Source organism: Lissotriton vulgaris, chromosome 7 (assembly GCF_964263255.1).
Source record: "Lissotriton vulgaris chromosome 7, aLisVul1.2, whole genome shotgun sequence".
Taxonomy (NCBI): domain Eukaryota; kingdom Metazoa; phylum Chordata; class Amphibia; order Caudata; family Salamandridae; genus Lissotriton; species Lissotriton vulgaris.
This window is the reverse complement of record NC_141695.1, coordinates 2228957-2247186: the sequence shown is the minus strand read 5'-3', so window position 1 is coordinate 2247186 and position 18230 is coordinate 2228957. Positions and strand designations below refer to the sequence as shown.

The window sequence follows — 18230 nt, the reverse complement described above, 5'->3', positions numbered from 1 at the left end:
TCTCTCACATGCAATGTTTTTGTCAATCTGAACAGCTGTTACACGGTCGGATAGGTAACTGGTGAATCAATTTAGGTCATTTCCTCTGACACCGATCTCCCAAAGTCGTTGCATTAGAATGCAATGGGAGATGGTGTCAAAATCAGTAGACAGGTCGAGCAGGACGAGGATGACTGATTGATGTTTGTATAGGCCAGTCTGATATTATCGGCAACCTCGGCCAGTGCTGTCTCCGTGCTGTGTGATGCCCTGAAGCCAGATTGCGAAGAATCTAGGAGTCCATGGCTCTCAAGATGGTCCACAAGCTGTTTATTGACAAAAGATTCGAGCATTTTCCCAAAGTATGGGAGTAAAGAGATGGTCCGATAGTTTAAAAGGATATTAGGATCGGCCATGGGTTTCTTTAAGATTGGTTTGACTCTTGCTACTTTCCATGTTGTGGGGAAATCTGTCTTCGAGAGTGACTTGTTGAAAAGACTGGTCAGATCCTCCACCAATACCGGGGCAAGCATAGAAAAAAGTTTGGGGGAAATAGGGTCAGTGGGAGAACCATACTTTATTTTCAGCCCGACTGAGACGGTCGACTTGCTGTCGCATTTTACAAAATCGTTCAAGATATGTGGTGGGTCAGATAGCGAGTTTGGCAGATCTTCAAGATGTGTGCTATTTTGATAGGGCAGAAAGAAATGATGGATAGCTGTCATTTTTTCATCAAAGAATTTAGAAAGGGCGTCTGTCCACTCTTGAGAAATAGGTATTACTGACTGATTACTAGAGGTGGTAAATTCCTTCAGAATTTGGTAGAGTTCTTTAAAGGAGTTTTCTGCTTTGTTTATTCGCTCTATAAGATATGTTTTTTTTGTCTCCTTTATATCGCTCATATATCTGGAATGCAGTATTTGATATGCTTTACGGTCAGCTTTATCTTTGCTTTTATGCCACTTTTTCTCTGCTTTTCTAATTAAGGAGTTAGTTGCTCTGTGAACCAGGGGGTAGTTCTGATCTTACGCTTGACTTTACTCAGAGGGGCAATTTTGTCCAGAGCTGTCTCTGTGGCATTGTCAAGGTGTTGCGCTGCTGTACTTGCACTTATAGTTGGAGTTACCAAGTCGGGGTGGAAGCGTTTTCAAAAAAGGGATAATGTGATTTTACGCCAAGGCCTCCGTGATGTACCTTTGCTTGCCAAGACCGCTTTGGCTGTGGCGATGGGAATAGTACATTTTAATAGGTAGTGATCTGTGCAAAGTAATGGAACGGGAGCCTCCACCCTTAGGACGGGGGAGTTGGATAAGAGGAGGTCTAAAGTATGACCGGCCCGATGTTTGGAGCCAACAACCATCTGGACGAGGCCGCGGGTGTTCATATTGGAAATCAATTTCTCAGTGTCCGAGTTGGATTGCATTTCAGCATGATAATAAAATCGCCAATTAGGAGAAATTTATCGGAGGCTAGAACATGTGGTGCTTTGATCTCAAGCAGCTTGTTCGTAAAATCTCCCTTGGCTCCCAGGGGGTCGATATACCAGAGCTCCTTTCCAGACATTAATTGAGGATCCCTTGCTCTTAAAGATGCTCATTTCTGTGTGATTAAAAATGAGATTTTCCAAACTAGTGAGGGGACAGGTGGAGGGCCCCCTCCCCAGAGCTCTAAACGACCCGGGGTCCCCATTGTCCTGGTGAGGTATTCATTCCAGGGGGCCCAGGACCCCGATCTAGATCCCTGGGACTACAAATTGTAGTGGCTGTGCCTCCTCTCCCTGTGCTTGTGTCTGGGGGGAGCAGGGGAGCCACCGCCAGACAACAACCATGACTGCCAGCTCTTGCATTGACAAAGACAGTGTAAATCAAGCAGGAAGCGAGTGGCTCATGTGGGAGTGACCTCCTCATTTGCCCCATTGGATTGCAGGTTGGGTATGTCCAGATGGGACAGGGCATCCCCTAAGAAACAAAAAACAGAGAAAGGACCTCAAAGGTAAAAAAAAAAGACTGCAGGCTTTCAGACTAGATAGATCCCCCATAATGCATGGAATTCTTATTTACATGTTTACATGTTTTTTCTCACCTCATGGTGGCCCCAGGAGGGCAGAGGCACCACCAACAATGTTATGGGGGGCTGCAGGACCCTAAGTCTGCAGGGTCAGTAAAATTACGGCCCCTTTTGGCTTTCTGGTTTGATTAAAGCCTTTCCAAGGCTGGAGCTCTTGCTCCACAGCTGGAATGCAGTGCCCTCTAGTGGCTGGTTTTGTGGCTGTGATTTATGTGGCCGTAAGGTGTTTAAATAAAACAAATCTAGTTCAGCACTCTCTAGTGTCTATTTTTATGGTTGCATTTTAAGTGGCCAGAATGTATATACCAAGCACATAGGCACATTTTATATTCATTATAAAATGCCTCATTGATATGCTACAGTGATTACTGGTCAAGGTTTGTTTTTCTTGAGTTATGTATAGCGTAAACTAGACCCGAAGATATCAGGTATCAGAGCGCTTTACATAGCACCAGTTTCCTTACAGGTGGACACATTCATTTTTGCTAGGCATGCGGAGATGAAGTGATTTGCCCAGAATCACAGGATGTTTAGTGTCACTGCCGAGACTCGAACCCGCTTCCCCAGCTTCGAGGTACATCATCTCCCCGAGAGGTTGCTATGATTTATTGATATTAATAATTGCATTTACACAAGGTTGTTATTGATTACTGCAGTTGGCATAAAAAAAAGCGTTGTCACATGTGGTTTGTTGTTCTTGTAATGAGATGACAGTTGATAGAGCCAACAGGCCTTTTTATATAGGCAGTGATGTGTTATTTGTTATAGGCGGGGGGTTCAATTGATTTTGGTGGTCATGACCCTTTAGGAGTCAAATATGATTTTATAATGTCATGTAAGCTATTTTCAATCTGTCTTATGTATTTATTTGTAAGTTAACGTGTAGTAATATGTTTATAATAAATGTACTTGACCGGACAATCATTTATTAAGTGTTAATATTGTGTGCCAGTAAATGGTGATTACTAGCCCATACCACCTCCCCGAGTAGGCCTTGAATTGCTTTGCTTCTCTACCCTTTCTATCTTTCACCTTTCTGCTCTTTTCTGCATCTCTGCTCTTTTGTGCCTTATTTCTGCTTATTTTCCCTTTTTTTCTTTATCCCTTCTTTCCTCCCTTTACCTTTCCCCGCCGCTGCTGCCCCCACGGCCCCTCCCCCCCCAGCACGACCGGCCAAATCCAGCTCCCCTCCCCGCCTCCCAGCTGTCCAGCCCTCCCCGACCCCTACTTAATGGCGGCGAATCAACTGGACCCCAACACCACATCCCTCCTGGACAACCTCCACAACATTGGACTCCGCCAGATCGTGACCGAGCCCACGCACTCAGCAGGACACACCCTCGACCCCCTCTTCACTACAGGAAACTCCATCACCTTCAGCCACACCACCAAACTCCCATGGACCGACCATCGTTGCGTCTACTTCACCTTCAGAACACCCACCATCCACAGACACCAGCACCTGCTTCCACAAAGAAACTGGACCAAAATCACCGATGCCCAGCTCACCTCCTCACTCAACAACTCCACCCCAACCATCGCGGAAAACGACGACCCCAACACCGCAGCCCGAACCCTGCATAGATGGATCTCGGACAGCACCAACACCATAGCCCCCCTCAAGAAAAACAATACCCATGCCAAGAAGGCCAGATGGTTTACCACCGAACTTTGAGAGTCCAGGCGCACATGCCGCCGCCTTGAAAAGGCCTAGAGAAACACCAAATCCATAGAAGCCCACAACAACTTCAGAGCAGCCACCAACGCCCACCATCAACTCATCAGAGAAACGAGGAAAAAAGCGATTGAAGACAGAATCTCCACCCACGCACACAACAGCAAGGAACTCTTCAGCATCATCAAGGAGTTCACCCAACCCACCAGCGAGTCTACCGACATCCCTCCCTCACAAGACCTCTGCGACAAACTCAGCATCTTTTTCCACCACAAAATCAAGAGCATCTACGACAACTTCGACGAAGACAACCAACACACTGAACCCTCACCAGCCATCCCCGACACCCGGAAACCAGGGATTGATGACTGGACAGCCCTCACCACCGAAGACACACTGAAGACAATGAAGTCAATCCACTCAGGGGCCCCCACGGACCCCTGCCCCCACCACATCTTCAACAGAGCCGCCAACACCATCGCACCCATGCTCCGCCAAACCATCAACCGCTCCCTGGCGACGGCCTCGTTCCCCGACGACTGGAAACACGCCGAGGTCAACCCCCTCCTAAAGAAACCCTCAGCGGACCCCACCGACCTCAAAAACTACAGACCCATCTCCCTGCTCCCGTTCCCAGCGAAAGTCATCGAGAAAGCCATCAACAGCCAACTCGCCACATTCATTGAAGAACACTACATCCTCGACTCCTCCCAATCCGGCTTCAGAAAAAACCACAGTACGGAAACCGCCCTCCTCGCCGCAACAGACGACATCCGCACCTTACTGGACAAAGGAGAAACAGTAGCCCTCATCCTCCTCGACCTATCAGCGGCGTTCGACTATGTCTCCCACCGGACCCTAATACGCAGACTCTACGATGCAGGAATCCAGGACAAGGCCCTCGACTGGATCTGCTCCTTCCTCTCCGGCAGGACGCAGCGGGTCAGACTCCCCCCTTTCCTCTCGGACCCCACACCGATCACCTGCGGAGTCCCCCAGGGCTCCTCCCTCAGCCCGACGCTCTTCAACGTCTACATGGCTCCACTTGCTCCCATCGTCAGAACCTACGGACTCAACATTGTGTCATATGCAGACGACACCCAGCTCATCCTCTCCCTATCCAACGAGCCCAACACCGCCAGACGCAACTTTCGAGAAGGCATGGAAGCCGTCGCCAAATGGATGAAAAACAGCTGCCTTCAACTAAACACCATCAAAACAGAAGTACTCATCATGGGCCCAAACCCCGACGCCTGGAACGACACCTGGTGGCCCACTGCCCTCGGAAACCCGCCAACCCCCACAGACCACGCACGCAACCTGGGAATCATCCTGGACTCCGAGCTCAAAATGGACCGCCAGATCAACTCTGTCTCATCTTCCTGCTTCCACACCCTCCACCTCCTTCGTAAGACTTTCAAATGGATCCCCCTCGAACACCGAAAGACAGTCACTCACGCCCTGGTCACCAGCAGACTCGACTATGGCAACGCACTCTACGCCGGAATAAACAAAAACCTCATCCGCAAGCTACAGAACAACCAGAACGCCGCCGCAAGACTGGTCCTCAACCTGCCAAAACACTGCCACATCGCCCAGCACCTGCGCACACTCCACTGGCTCCCTGTCGAGGCGAGAATCACCTTTAAGATGCTCACCCACGCACACAAGGCCCTCCACGGCACCGGACCAGCATACCTGAACAGCCGACTCAAATTCCACGCACCCCAAAGGACCCTAAGATCAGCCCAGCTTTCCTACGCTGTGGTTCCCCGCACCAAAAAGACCAGATCGGGAGGCCGTTCCTTCTCCTTCCTCGCGGCCAAAGCATGGAACGCCCGTCCGCTCCACCTCAGACAGACTACATCGCTCCCCATCTTCGCAAGAAACCTCAAAACCTGGCTCTTCGACAGACCCCCTCCTTGATGGAATGGAACCTGCACCCCCCCCCCACCCCCCCACCCCCCCACCCCTAGCGCCTTGAGACCCTTACGGGTGAGTAGTCGCGCTTTAACAAACTCCTGATTGATTGATTGATTGATAGAGAGAGTCTAGCGCTGCAATGGGGTGCTGGCCCAGTAAGCGGAAACTTAGGACCTATTACTTGCTCAGACCTCAAACCCTGCACATCTAATAATCCAGTTTCCTACATTGGTGGCAGCGGTGGGATAATCGTATCCCGTCCACCCAATTTCCTACATGGTCGACATGCTAAGGTACTTTGGAGGCTGTGGATCTGGTCTCCATGACTGTACCTTTGAACTTAAAATTAGTGAATTCGGGCAGCTCAGATTATCTCCTTGTGTGAAATGAAATGCAATAGTAAATATGTACAATGTTTTGTCATGATTCAATTCTAAGGAAATTGACCCATTTGTGAACATGATCTTGCTTCTTCTCCTAGTTCTTCCCATTAATGTAAGGTATTACCAAAATATACATTGCAAGCTTTCCTAATGTTACGTATACTTCATCCTTTGGAAGAAATCTATGATGACTATTGAAAACCCAAATGAAAATGTGAATTACCAATATTCTTTCAGGAAAAAAGTTGTTGGGCCTAATAGGATTGAAGTGGAAATTACTCCCATTTGGAAACTGCTTTTCAAAGAGGTAGGTTCTGTTTGGTTTTGTTTTTCTTCTTGCAAATATTTCAGATGTAGGGCATTGCATGATATAAAAAGGATCCTGTCTGACTGTCAACAAATAAACAAGTACTTTGACCTTTCTGCACCTTGATGTGACCTCCACTAAAAACGGAAGTATTTGAATATGCCTTAGGTCTCAAGTGCATCTGAATTTATAGGCCAAACATTGTACCCATGCAAACCACACTAGCCCTATGTTAGAGCTAATAGTGGTCAAGATGTCTTTATGTGCCAGTTTATCCAATTTCAATTAGGATCTCAAATAGAAGTGCTCACTGTGTTTGTGGGCTGAAAGTCCTGCATACCACTGTGTCAATTTTAAAAATCAATTTATATAGATAAAATGTTTATTTCCAATCCATATGCCTCAACTTCTTTGGTGTGGGATGTATGCCCTCACATCACATAGGTCAACAAGCTATGCAGCCCCTTGAAGGAATTAAATATATCATTTCAGATGTTCTTGGTGGGGACTTCTTCATTTGAAGAAGGTATTTTATTCCTATATAAAACTCATTAAGCTGCAATCATATTGGCGATATCGAGGATTATGTTTTGTAAAGATTAATTTATTGATGATAGGAATGTGACCCACCCATCTGTTAGACATTGCTTTAACTGGGCCATGAATACATAAGATCAATAAATGTTAATAAACCTATATAAAGATTCACCCTAAACATCCATCAAACCCAGATATTAAGTCCAGATGCAGCTAGTGGGACCATGGGTTCCAAGCTGACTGGCTTTGAAATATGAGATCCAAGAACCTAAACTCTTGACAGGAAAACAGGATCTGAATCTTTGTAGGAGTTTAGCTCTGTGTTTATGGGTAAGTCTCATTTCCATTGAAAAGGCTGCTGTTGATATGCTAGTTGCTTTGGAAGTCTTGGGGATCATCATGCAGAACCATCAGGTGTGAAGAGGTTAAAGATGGAGGGGAACATTAGAGTTTCCATTCCTGCTCTAATATGATTTTAGTTCTTGGCTACACCAAAAACTGCTGGACGAGATTATACTGAACTTGGCATCAAAGAAGCACTTTTCTAGAAATTGAGCTTTTTATATTTTGGTGTGATTCTCTTTCTGTCTTCCTTTATTTTTAAATCTTTTTTTAAGTTATCATAATTGTGAAGTATAAGCACTGTAAAACAGTGCAGCAAGGTGTAACAAAATACCACAACTAGGCAACAAAAGTCACAATGGTCCAATTCAAGTGATAATCAGGAATTAGAGAAACAGCCACGGTGGAGGGAGGGGTGGAAGAGAGAAAACACCAGAGGGGAGGAGGGAGGTGGAACAATGGGCAGGATGAGCTTGGGGCCCGATGTGTTCGGAGAAATCCCCCCCCCCCAAAATCTGAAATCAAGACACTCGGGGTGTGGCTCGAACCACAGCTCACGATGAAAACTCAAGCAACTAAAACCTCAGGCACCTGCTTCGGGCTCATGCGCACGACCCGTAAAATCTTGCCCCTTTTGCCACCTACCTCCAGGAAACTTCTCATCCAGGGACTGGTGCTATCCCGCCTGGACTACAGCAACCTGGTCTATCTAGGAGCCCCCGAGTCCACCATCACGAAACTCCAGCGGACACAAAACGCGGCGGCACGCATGCTTACCAACACCCCTTCCAGAACGTCCGCCAAGCCAGCCCTTAAAGCCCTGCACTGGCTCCCAGTGCACCAAAGGGTGCAATTCAAAGCAATGTGTACAACACACAAGCTTTACAACGGATCTGGTCCAGCGATTCTTAGTAAAATGATCACTCCATACACAGCAACCAGATCCCTACGATCTCAGAATGAGAACCTTGTCTGCACCCCCAGATTCAAAAGAACCCGTACAGGAGGTCGACAATTCTCCGTTCAAGCGGCTAAGGGCTGGAACGCACTCCCTCGCTCCCTCAGACTAGAACCCAACTACCTGATTTTCCGCAAAAAACTAAAGACTCACCTGTTCCCTAAATAATACCCTTCTGTTGCTCTCCCCTCCCTTTCTTCCCCTCAACAGGATTTCAAGTCACATAGCGCGGGGATGCCCTTGGGTCACCAGGCGCTTTAGAAATCGCTAAATAAATAAATAAAATAAAATGCAGTGGAGCAGGGTCCCTTTGTGCCCATATGGAGAGAAGTGGTGAAAGAGGGGCGTGTGTAATAATAAAAGATTGTACCCTGCGGTGCCTGTTGTATGTGAAATAAACAAGCCCACAAAAATGAAGGTGTGGGGCAGAGAATGCACGGTGTCCTCACAGGTTTGTACACGGTCTCGGTGCCAAGAGCAGGTGAGTGTACATGGGGTGGGTTAGAAAGGGATCACTGAAATCATAGGAAAAGGTGTCACAGTGCTGATGTGACAGGGGGCTATGCCCCTCAGGAAAAAAAGGGAGGAGGACTGTGTCACAGGTCATTGTTTAGGAATAAGGTGCACAACTTTGGGCAGGTTTCAAGTTTATCAGAAAGCTTATACGTAAATAATCACATCTCTCCACATCTGAACAATCTCCACTGGCTCCCAGACCAGGTTTTTGTCTTGTATCTTGGGATTTTGAGGTGAGATGCCACTCTAGAGCGGAGGTTCCTTTGTTGAATGTGTTTGGTGATTTTATTCCTGATGAAGAGCGGTCCCATTCCATTTATCTCTTTTTGGGTGATACGCAGCAGCTTGAACGTGGATCTTCTGACAACTGGTAACCAAGGCAGGGCTTTCAAGGCAGGGGAGATGTGGTCTCGCGGTTTGATATGCAAGAGTTGAATGGCAGCCGTGTTCAGAATCAGTTGTAGTCTTTTTATGGTCGTTAAAGGTGGTAGAGAATATTGTCGTAATTGAGTTTGGACAGAACAAGGGAGATGGCAGCTTGGATCTTGTGTGGAAAGGCCAATTGGGGAAGATTTGTCGCAGAGTTTTTATAGTAACAAAGCTTGATCCTGCTATTTTTTCCACTTGGGCATTAATCGATAGCTTGAAGTCCATGGTCATTCCAAGGTTTCTTTCTTCCTTCAATACTTTAGGCTATGATCCCAGTTCATCAGGCCAGGCGGCAATTGGGTCATAATATTTCAAATCACCACGCGTGAGTATTTCTGTTTCTGAAGCATTCAGTTTCAGATGGCTCCAAGTCATCCACTGATCCACGCTCTGAGACAACTGAAAACTGGCAAGTTTTCAAAGTCTTTGGGGCATTCCAGTTGAAGGAGTATTCGCGTGTCAGCCACATAATTATAGCACCTGAGGTGAAATTGATTGATCAGTGTGAGAAGTTGGCCTGGTATATAATGCTCACTAATTCTAGTGATCACTTTGTACCATGCCAAGCAACCCTTATGATGATGGTTGTAATTCAACCTTGTAGACCAGTTATCCTAGTGGTAACGTGGACAAAGCAGTCTTAGGCTAAACTCTGAAAGGCATGTGAAGCCAGCTGTTATACCATACACAACCCCCTTGAATACCAAATGAAAGGGACACCACACAGATATATATTGAAAATATATATTGATTTATTAACTATAAAATCCCCTGGACTCTTTATGAGCACAGAAGCACAAGCGTTAAATCACAAGACAGTTTAAAATACACAAAAGTTGCACAATATGGATGAGCCCTAGGGGCCACCTAAACCATATACTAAGAAAGTGGTATAAGAGATGCCAGGAGGGAAGTGAAGAGGCCTAGGGCCTTGGGAATCGCTGGAGCTATTCGAGACTAGCAATAACTAAGTCGGGAGAGGCCCACGGGACTCGGGTGCAGTGTTCAAAGTGCACGCACTTTCCAATACAAAGTCTATGGTGCGTAAAAAGTACAAAGTTAGAAAGTTAGGAACCTTCCGAGTGACCTACGGAGTTAAAACTTTAGACACAGGCCCTTGAGGTGTGTACCAGTGCAGGAGCACCGGCGGAGCTGAGTTACCTCACCCACAGGAAGCGGGTGCACAGGGTCGAAGTAGTGTCGGGTTTCGTCACGCTGGTCGATGGTGCTTGGAGCTGAAGATGCTGCAGGCGGCTCGATGTGAAGAGTTCCGGTGGATCCAAGGGTGGATCTGAAGATGTGAAGACCTGAAAGCAGAGGGGACAGTGTTCAAAGTCACTAGCCAGTGACTACCGTGGAACCAGATTGGAACCAGGCGATGTCGGGTGCAAACAGGCGTTGTCGGGTAGCTTCTTTCTGCAGCCACGTGGATACCCGGGGTCAAGGACGTCCAGGAGTCGGTCACGAGCTGTCCCACGTAGACTTCTCGCTGTTGGCGGTGTCGGCGACCTGATCGGAGCAAACAGGCCTTGGCAAATGCAAGCCACGCAGAAGTTGAAAGATGCTGTTCACTCGGACCAGCAAGGTCAGAGCGGGTGCTCCTTTTCACAAGAGCTTGGGTAGGTGTTGAGCAACCAGACCTGCTGTGTAAATCTTCGGGTTCGTCGCCAAGATGGCCGCTGACCACGTGGCTAGTGGCCGGGATGGCGCGTCGAGTGGCACAATGCAAAAGGGCCCCACGCAGATCGTGGAGATGCTGGAGGGCTGATCTTCGGTGCAAGGGCTGCTCGGTGGTGGGGGTTCTCAGTCCCTAAAGCACAACGTCGAGGATCCCTCAGAAGCTGCGCAGTCAGCTTTTCGAGTGTCTTCCAAGAGGTCCGGTCCCACGTCACTCGGTGCCTCCACGGGTCCCTTCTTTGCAGGGACTGTGGATCGGGCTCTGAGAGGTCTGGGAGTCTGGGTCTTGTCGGGCTCTGGGCTCGGTCTCCGGCGGGAGGCGGCGGCAAAGCAGACGTCGAGTTGCTGGTTGGTACCTGTGTTCACAGGGTGGCCACTCCTAGGCCACAAGGGAGATTCTCTTCAGTCTTCTGTGCAGCAGAATGTCGAAGTCCAGTCTTCTTCTTGTTTAAAGTTGATTTCAGGATGATCTGCTGTGCAATGGCACTGCTCCCCCTCTTATTCCCAAACTGGGGGTGGATCACCTACTAGGTCCCTCCTCTGGGAGGAACCAGGAAGGGGGGCGGTTACACCCCCTTTCCTTTGTCCAGCTCCGCGCCAGGACTGGGGCTGGAAGGCCCCAGAACCGGTTTGGACTGGCCTATGCACGGGGACACCTTGTGTGCCCCGGGCATGTCTGATTCTATTCAGCCCTGTCCTACCCAATACACAAAATCCTGTCTGGGGTGGTGCTCGCACCTCCCAAGGCAGGAAACCCTTTGTCCAGGCCACCATCTGCCGAGTTTCGGTCAGCAGCAGGAGGCCAGACTTGTGTCTGTGGTGGCAGCGTCCATTTTGTGAAGCTGAGGCTCTGTTTAACTTTAACCGGGGTTAAGGCTACACACATGTCGTGTCCCTCTAGAAGGGTGGAATGCTATCCCCGTCGCCAGAATTGGCGAGGGGATAGTATTCCAATTCGTATGACACCTTACTCGACATGTTTTGATAAAGCCAAACCAAAGATAGCATTTAACCGCGAGGATTATAATGCACTTAAGAGTATATGGTATGGCAATATCCCGGAACAGCTTAGGGAGTTGTTCCCGACAGCTGCAGACAGGCTCAGCTCATGCTAGAGCACCATCTCACATATTTCCAAGCACTCTGCCTCCAGGATTGATGAGGCCTTCCATAGGAGTGGCTGATAGGAACATATGTGTCCAGTTTAGGGTTAGGCACAGACATACTGTACCTAAGTAAGAGGTGGTTACACCGACTTACCCCAGCTGAGTGATCAGCCAGTTGTGTCAAATATGGAGGCCAGGCCAGGGGTGGCATAATACATGCTGCAGCCCCTGGTAGGCCTTGGATACACCTATGCCCTGGGCACCTAGGGTGCACTAATACAGGGGCTCATAAGGTGAACCAGTTCCAATTCGTAATGCACCTAAAGTGCATTGGCATCAATTTAGAGAGAGAACAGCAGGCTGTGGGTCTGATTAGCAGGCCCACAGCCACATTAAGTCAGAAACCAGTGAAGCAAAAAAGCAAAAATTTGGGGTGACCATAGGATAGCAGACCCTACTCTCCTACATAACCCCCCCCCCCAAACGCAGGGACATTAGACTAACCTTGACCAGTTGTGTCTTCATGTTCTAAGTGGAAGTACCTGGAGAGACCATCTGCGTTGCCATGGTCAGTCCCTGGGCGGTGCTCCACTGTAAAGTCCATCCCCTGTAGGGAAATGGACCACCTGAGTAGTTTGGGGTTTTCACCCTTCATCTGATTAAGCCATAGGAGGGGCTTATGGTCGGTCTGAATCTTGAAGTGAGTGCCAAATAAGTATGGTCTCAACTTCTTCAGGGCCCACACCACAGCAAAGGCCTCCCTCTCTATAGCTGACCAACGTTTCTCTCTGGGGGTCAGCCTTCTGCTAATGAAAGCAATGGGCTGGTCCTGGCCATCTACATTAAGCTGTGAAAGCACTGCTCCCACTCCCAACTCAGAAGCATCTGTTTGGACAATGAACTCTCTTGAGTAGTCAGGACTCTTCAGGATAGGTGCAGAGCACATGGCCTTCTTCAGGTCATCAAATGCCTTTTGACAGATTTCTGTCCACTGAACCTTTTTGGGCATCTTCTTGGATGTCAGATCATTAAGAGGAGTCACAATGGACCCATAGTTCTTAACAAACTTCCTGTAGTACCCAGTCAGGCCCAAGAAAGCTCTGACCTGAGTCTGGGTAGTTGGAGGGGACCAGTCCTTGATGGTCTGGATCTTACTCTCCAGTGGTTGAACTTGGCCTCCACCTACAAGGTGGCCCAGGTATACAACCTTGCTCTGCCCTATCTGGCACTTTGTTGCCTTGATAGTGAGGCCTGCCTTCTGCAGAGCCTCAAGCACTTCCTTCAGGTGGACCAGGTGATCCTCCCAGGTGGAGCTAAAGACAGCAATATCGTCCAGATAAGCTGCACAAAAGTCATCCAACCCAGTGAGGACTTGATTCACCAACCTTTGGAAGGTGGCAGGTGCATTTTTCAAACCAAAGGGCATCACCACAAACTGATAATGCCCACTAGGGGTAGAAAATGCTGTCTTGGCTTTAGACTCCTCAGCTAACCTGATTTGCCAGTAGCCAGCTGTCAAGTCAAATGTGCTCAAATATTTGGCAGAAGCCAACTTCTCAATGAGCTCATCTGCCCTTGGAATGGGGTGTGCATCTGTCCTGGTGACAGCATTGAGTCCTCTGTAATCCACACAGAACCTCATCTCTCTCTTGCCATCTTTGGTGTGAGGTTTGGGGACCAGAACCACTGGGCTAGCCCAGGGGCTCTCTGAAGGCTCAATGACACCTAATTCCAGCATCTTTTGCACCTCAGTCTTTATACAGTCCCTGACGTGGTCAGGTTGCCTGTAAATTTTGCTCTTTACAGGAAGACTGTCACCAGTGTCCACCACATGTGTACACCAGTTAGTCTGACTGGGTGTCAATGAGAACATATGCCTGTATGCCTGTAGAACTTGTCTGCAGTCATGTTGCTGATGTTCAGTGAGGTTGCCACCTAAGGCCACACCATCAACTGAGCCATCCTCAGGGTTCTGAGTGAGCAGGTCTGGGAGAGGGTCACTCTCTTCCTCCTGTCCCTCATCTGTAGCCATGAGCAAGCCCATGTCTGCCCTGCTGACATATGCCTTCAATCTGTTCACATGGAGCACCCTGTGGGGGCTCCTGGGAGTTCCTAGGTCCACCAAGTAGGTAACCTCTCCCTTCTTCTCCAGAATTGTATGGGGTCCAGACCATTTGTCTTGGAGTGCTGCTGGGGCCACTGGCTCCAACACCCATACCTTCTGTCCAGGCTGAAACTCAACAAGGACAGCCTTTTGGTCATGCCAAGCTTTTTGTAATTCTTGGCTAGCCTCAAGGTTTTTGGATGCCTTCTCCATGTACTCTGCCATCCTGGAGCGGAGACCAAGTACATAGTCCACTATGTCTTGCTTAGGCTTTTTGAGAGGTAACTCCCATCCTTCCTTCACTAGACATAGGGGTCCTCTTACAGGGTGCCCAAACAACAATTCAAAGGGGCTGAAGCCAACCCCCTTTTGAGGGACCTCTCTGTAAGCGAACAAAAGGCAGGGCAGAAGGATGTCCCATCTTCGCCTGAGCTTTTCAGGTAATCCTTTAATCATGCCCTTTAGGGTCTTGTTAAATCTCTCAACAAGCCCATTGCATTGTGGGTGATAAGGAGTGGTGAACTTGTAGTTGACACCACATTCCTTCCACATAGCTGTCAAATATCCAGACATGAAGTTGGCACCTCTATCTGATATTACCTCCTTAGGAAACCCCACTCTGGAGAAAACTCCAAGTAAGGCCCTGGCCACAACAGGAGCTGTTGTGGTCCTAAGTGGAATTGCCTCTGGGTACCTGGTGGCATGATCCACTACCACCAGTATGAATCTGTGCCCAGATGCTGTAGGGGGATCCATTGGTCCAACAATCCCCACTCTTTCAAAGGGAACCCCCACCACAGGTAGTGGTATCAGGGGGGCCTTTGTTGTTCCACCTGCTTTACCACTGGCTTGGCAGGTTTCACAGGAGCGACAAAACTCCTTGGTGTCTTCAGACATGTGAGGCCAGTGGAAGTGAGGGACAAGCCTGTCCCAGGTCTTGTTCTGGCCTAGGTGTCCTGCTAAAGGAATATCATGGGCCAAGGTGAGTAGGAAGCCCCTAAATTGCAGAGGTATAACCAACCTCCTGGTAGCACCAGGCTTGGGGTCTCTAGCCTCTGAATAAAGGAGTCCATCGTCCCAATATACTTTATGGGCACCTTGAGCATTCCCAGCAGCCTCAGCAGCAGCCTGCTGTCTGAGGGGTTCAAGAGAAGGACAGGTTAACTGAGCCTGCCCCAAGTCTGCCCTAGAAGGTCCCCCTGTCCCCAGAAACTCAACCTGATCAGGTTCAAGTTCTTCAGGGACAGTTCCTTCAGGGGTCTCAAGATCAGTTTCCTGGGAAGCCTGATCCTCACTTGTAGGCAGTTGGGAAGGCACAGCCTTAACCCTCCTGTTCTTTCTCTTGGGAGGTACTTGGTCCATTGTTCCAGGATCCAAGACCTGAGGTTCAGAGAGGCACTTTTTGGCCTGTGACCTGGTCACAGCAAGGACATGTGATGATATCCCTAACATCTCTGCATGAGTCCTGTACTCAACTTCTGACCATAGAGAGTTCTCCAGGTCATTACCCAACAAACATTCTACTGGGAGATCAGCACTAACCACAACTTTCTTTAGGCCAGTTACCCCTCCCCAGGAAAAGTTAACAAGTGCCACACTATGTGTAGTAGTGACATTGCTGGCATTGGTCACCAGGTAATCATCGCCTGGCATGTATTGTCCAGGGTCCACAAAGTTAGGTGTCACCATGGTGACACTGGCACATGTGTCCCTGTAAGCTTGAGCCACTTTGTTGTTGATCAAAGGTGTCTGTCTGTATTTGCCCAGGTTACTGGGACTTATGTCAGGGGTCAAATCTATGTCCCCTTCACAAACCAGAACAGCCTGTGTAAGGGTTCTGACTAGGTCAGAATCTCCTTCAGTTCCCAAAGTGATACCCACTAAACCCTTGGCTTGAGGACCAGCACTGCTAACTGTACTAGTGGGTGCAGGTGCCTTAGGGGCTGCAGTGCTGGGGGCTCCACCCTTTTTACACTCACTTGTCCAGTGAGAGGTGTTCTTACAAGTTTTACACCAGGGTTTCTTCTGACCTTCTTTCTTCTTCTTCTTGGAAGTTTGGGACCCACCCTCTGTCTCAGTTTGGGGCCCTGTTGAAGACTTCTGGTCTTTAGCTTTCTGCTCCCCACCCTTCTGGTCTGTTTTCTTCTGGTCACCACCCTGGTTCTGGTTCTGGTTCTTTTGCTTAACTCTGGTTCTTACCCATTTATCTGCCCTCTTTCCCAATTCTTGGGGAGAGGTCAAATCTGAGTCAACCAAATGTTGATGCAACTGCTGGTTCTGACAATTATTTAAAATTTGTTCTCTCATCAGCAAATTATACAATCCTTCATAGTCTGTAACCTTGCTTCCCAGCAACCATCCCTCCAGAGCCTTAGTGGCACACTCAACAAATTCAGACCAGTCCTGAGTCTGTGTCTTCTGGGTATCTCTGAACATTAACCTGTACTGTTCAGTGGTTAAGCCTAACCCATCAATCAGAGCACTCTTCAGGACCAGGTAGTTTCTAGAATCCCCATCACTAACTGTGAGGAGTCTGTCTCGGCCTCTACCTTCAAAGGAGAGCCACAAGATTGCTGCCCACTGCTCCTGAGGAATCTGCTGTACTCTGCAGGCTCTCTCCATTGCAGTAATCCATTTATGGATGTCATCCCCAGCTTTGTAGGGGGGCACAATCTTACTCAGGTTTCTATTATCAAAAGACCTGTCTTTATCCTTGTGGATATTGCTGCCACCAGTGGGTTCTATTACCCCACTCTCTCTAGGCTGTCTTGCTCTAGCAAGTTTCTCCTGGGCCAGGGCAATCTCTAACTCTTGTCTCTGGACCCTCAGTTCAGCCTCTCTAATTTGAGATTCTCTCAATTTGGCCTCATGTTCCCTTCTCTGAGGGCTAGTCATCCTTCTCCTGGAGTGACCATGAGAGCCTCTAGAAGCATGGGAGTTGTCAGAGTCACCTGAGTGAGTCCTTCTCCTCCTAGGCTTCTGGTTAAGTCCACCTGGGGGTCTGAATGGGTTGTTACCTGATTCATTCCCAAGTAAGCTTAAGTTAGCCTGGTTCAGTCTACTGACCAGCACCTGACTATCTCTGTCATCATCTGACTCACTGCTTTCCACCTCCTCCTCTTCCTCCTCTTCCTCTACATCTACCTGAGGAGCTCCAGTGGTGGAGGCTTCCTCATCTACCAGGATGATAGGGGCAGGGGTGTCTACAGTGTCATCCTCTGAAGGATGGCCTCCTTCAGCTTCCCCTGTGGGGTTTGCCTTAGAGGGCTTTAGAGTCTCAGACTGGTCTAAGAGCTCTCTTAGGTGGTCTGTAGTAGGGGAAGGCCCTGTCTTCAGACTCCTTAAGACACAAAGCTGTCTTAATTCCTTAAAGGAAAAAATAGCAAATTTGGATGGTGCCCTTGGAGGGTCACTCTCAACAGAGACATTCCCAGTGGAACCCTCTGCTCCAGACATTGCTCTAGTGTGGGTGGATGTGTTGCAATCTACCTACACTGGTGTTTACCTACTAAACCTATCTAGTAGTTGTAGCTAGGGTGTGCTACTCCCTTTGCTCTACAACAACTAAGTTCAGTAGAACTTAAGTATACTAGTCTTGTTTTATATGTACCTAGCAGGTACCTGTATGATCTTTCAAATGATAATCTCAAAGATTGTAATGGTAAAACAACAGCAAGCTCAGATCCCAATCCGCTGCTCACCAATGTGAGAAGTTGGCCTGGTATATAATGCTCACTAATTCTAGTGATCACTTTGTACCATGCCAAGCAACCCTTATGATGATGGTTGTAATTCAACCTTGTAGACCAGTTATCCTAGTGGTAACGTGGACAAAGCAGTCTTAGGCTAAACTCTGAAAGGCATGTGAAGCCAGCTGTTATACCATACACAACCCCCTTGAATACCAAATGAAAGGGACACCACACAGATATATATTGAAAATATATATTGATTTATTAACTATAAAATCCCCTGGACTCTTTATGAGCACAGAAGCACAAGCGTTAAATCACAAGACAGTTTAAAATACACAAAAGTTGCACAATATGGATGAGCCCTAGGGGCCACCTAAACCATATACTAAGAAAGTGGTATAAGAGATGCCAGGAGGGAAGTGAAGAGGCCTAGGGCCTTGGGAATCGCTGGAGCTATTCGAGACTAGCAATAACTAAGTCGGGAGAGGCCCACGGGACTCGGGTGCAGTGTTCAAAGTGCACGCACTTTCCA

At 48.2% G+C, this 18230-nt stretch overlaps 1 protein-coding gene across 1 annotated transcript in view; it reads left to right on the top strand.

The window, feature by feature from the left end:
- Positions 1 to 18230, top strand: part of LOC147700477 (putative cation-transporting ATPase 13A4) — a 567847-nt gene that overhangs the window by 91700 nt on the left and 457917 nt on the right. Inside the window, exon 6 of the mRNA XM_086928422.1 lies at positions 6265 to 6334. Coding sequence (XP_086784548.1) covers positions 6265 to 6334 — 70 coding nt within the window. The remainder of the gene's footprint in view (positions 1 to 6264; positions 6335 to 18230) is intronic.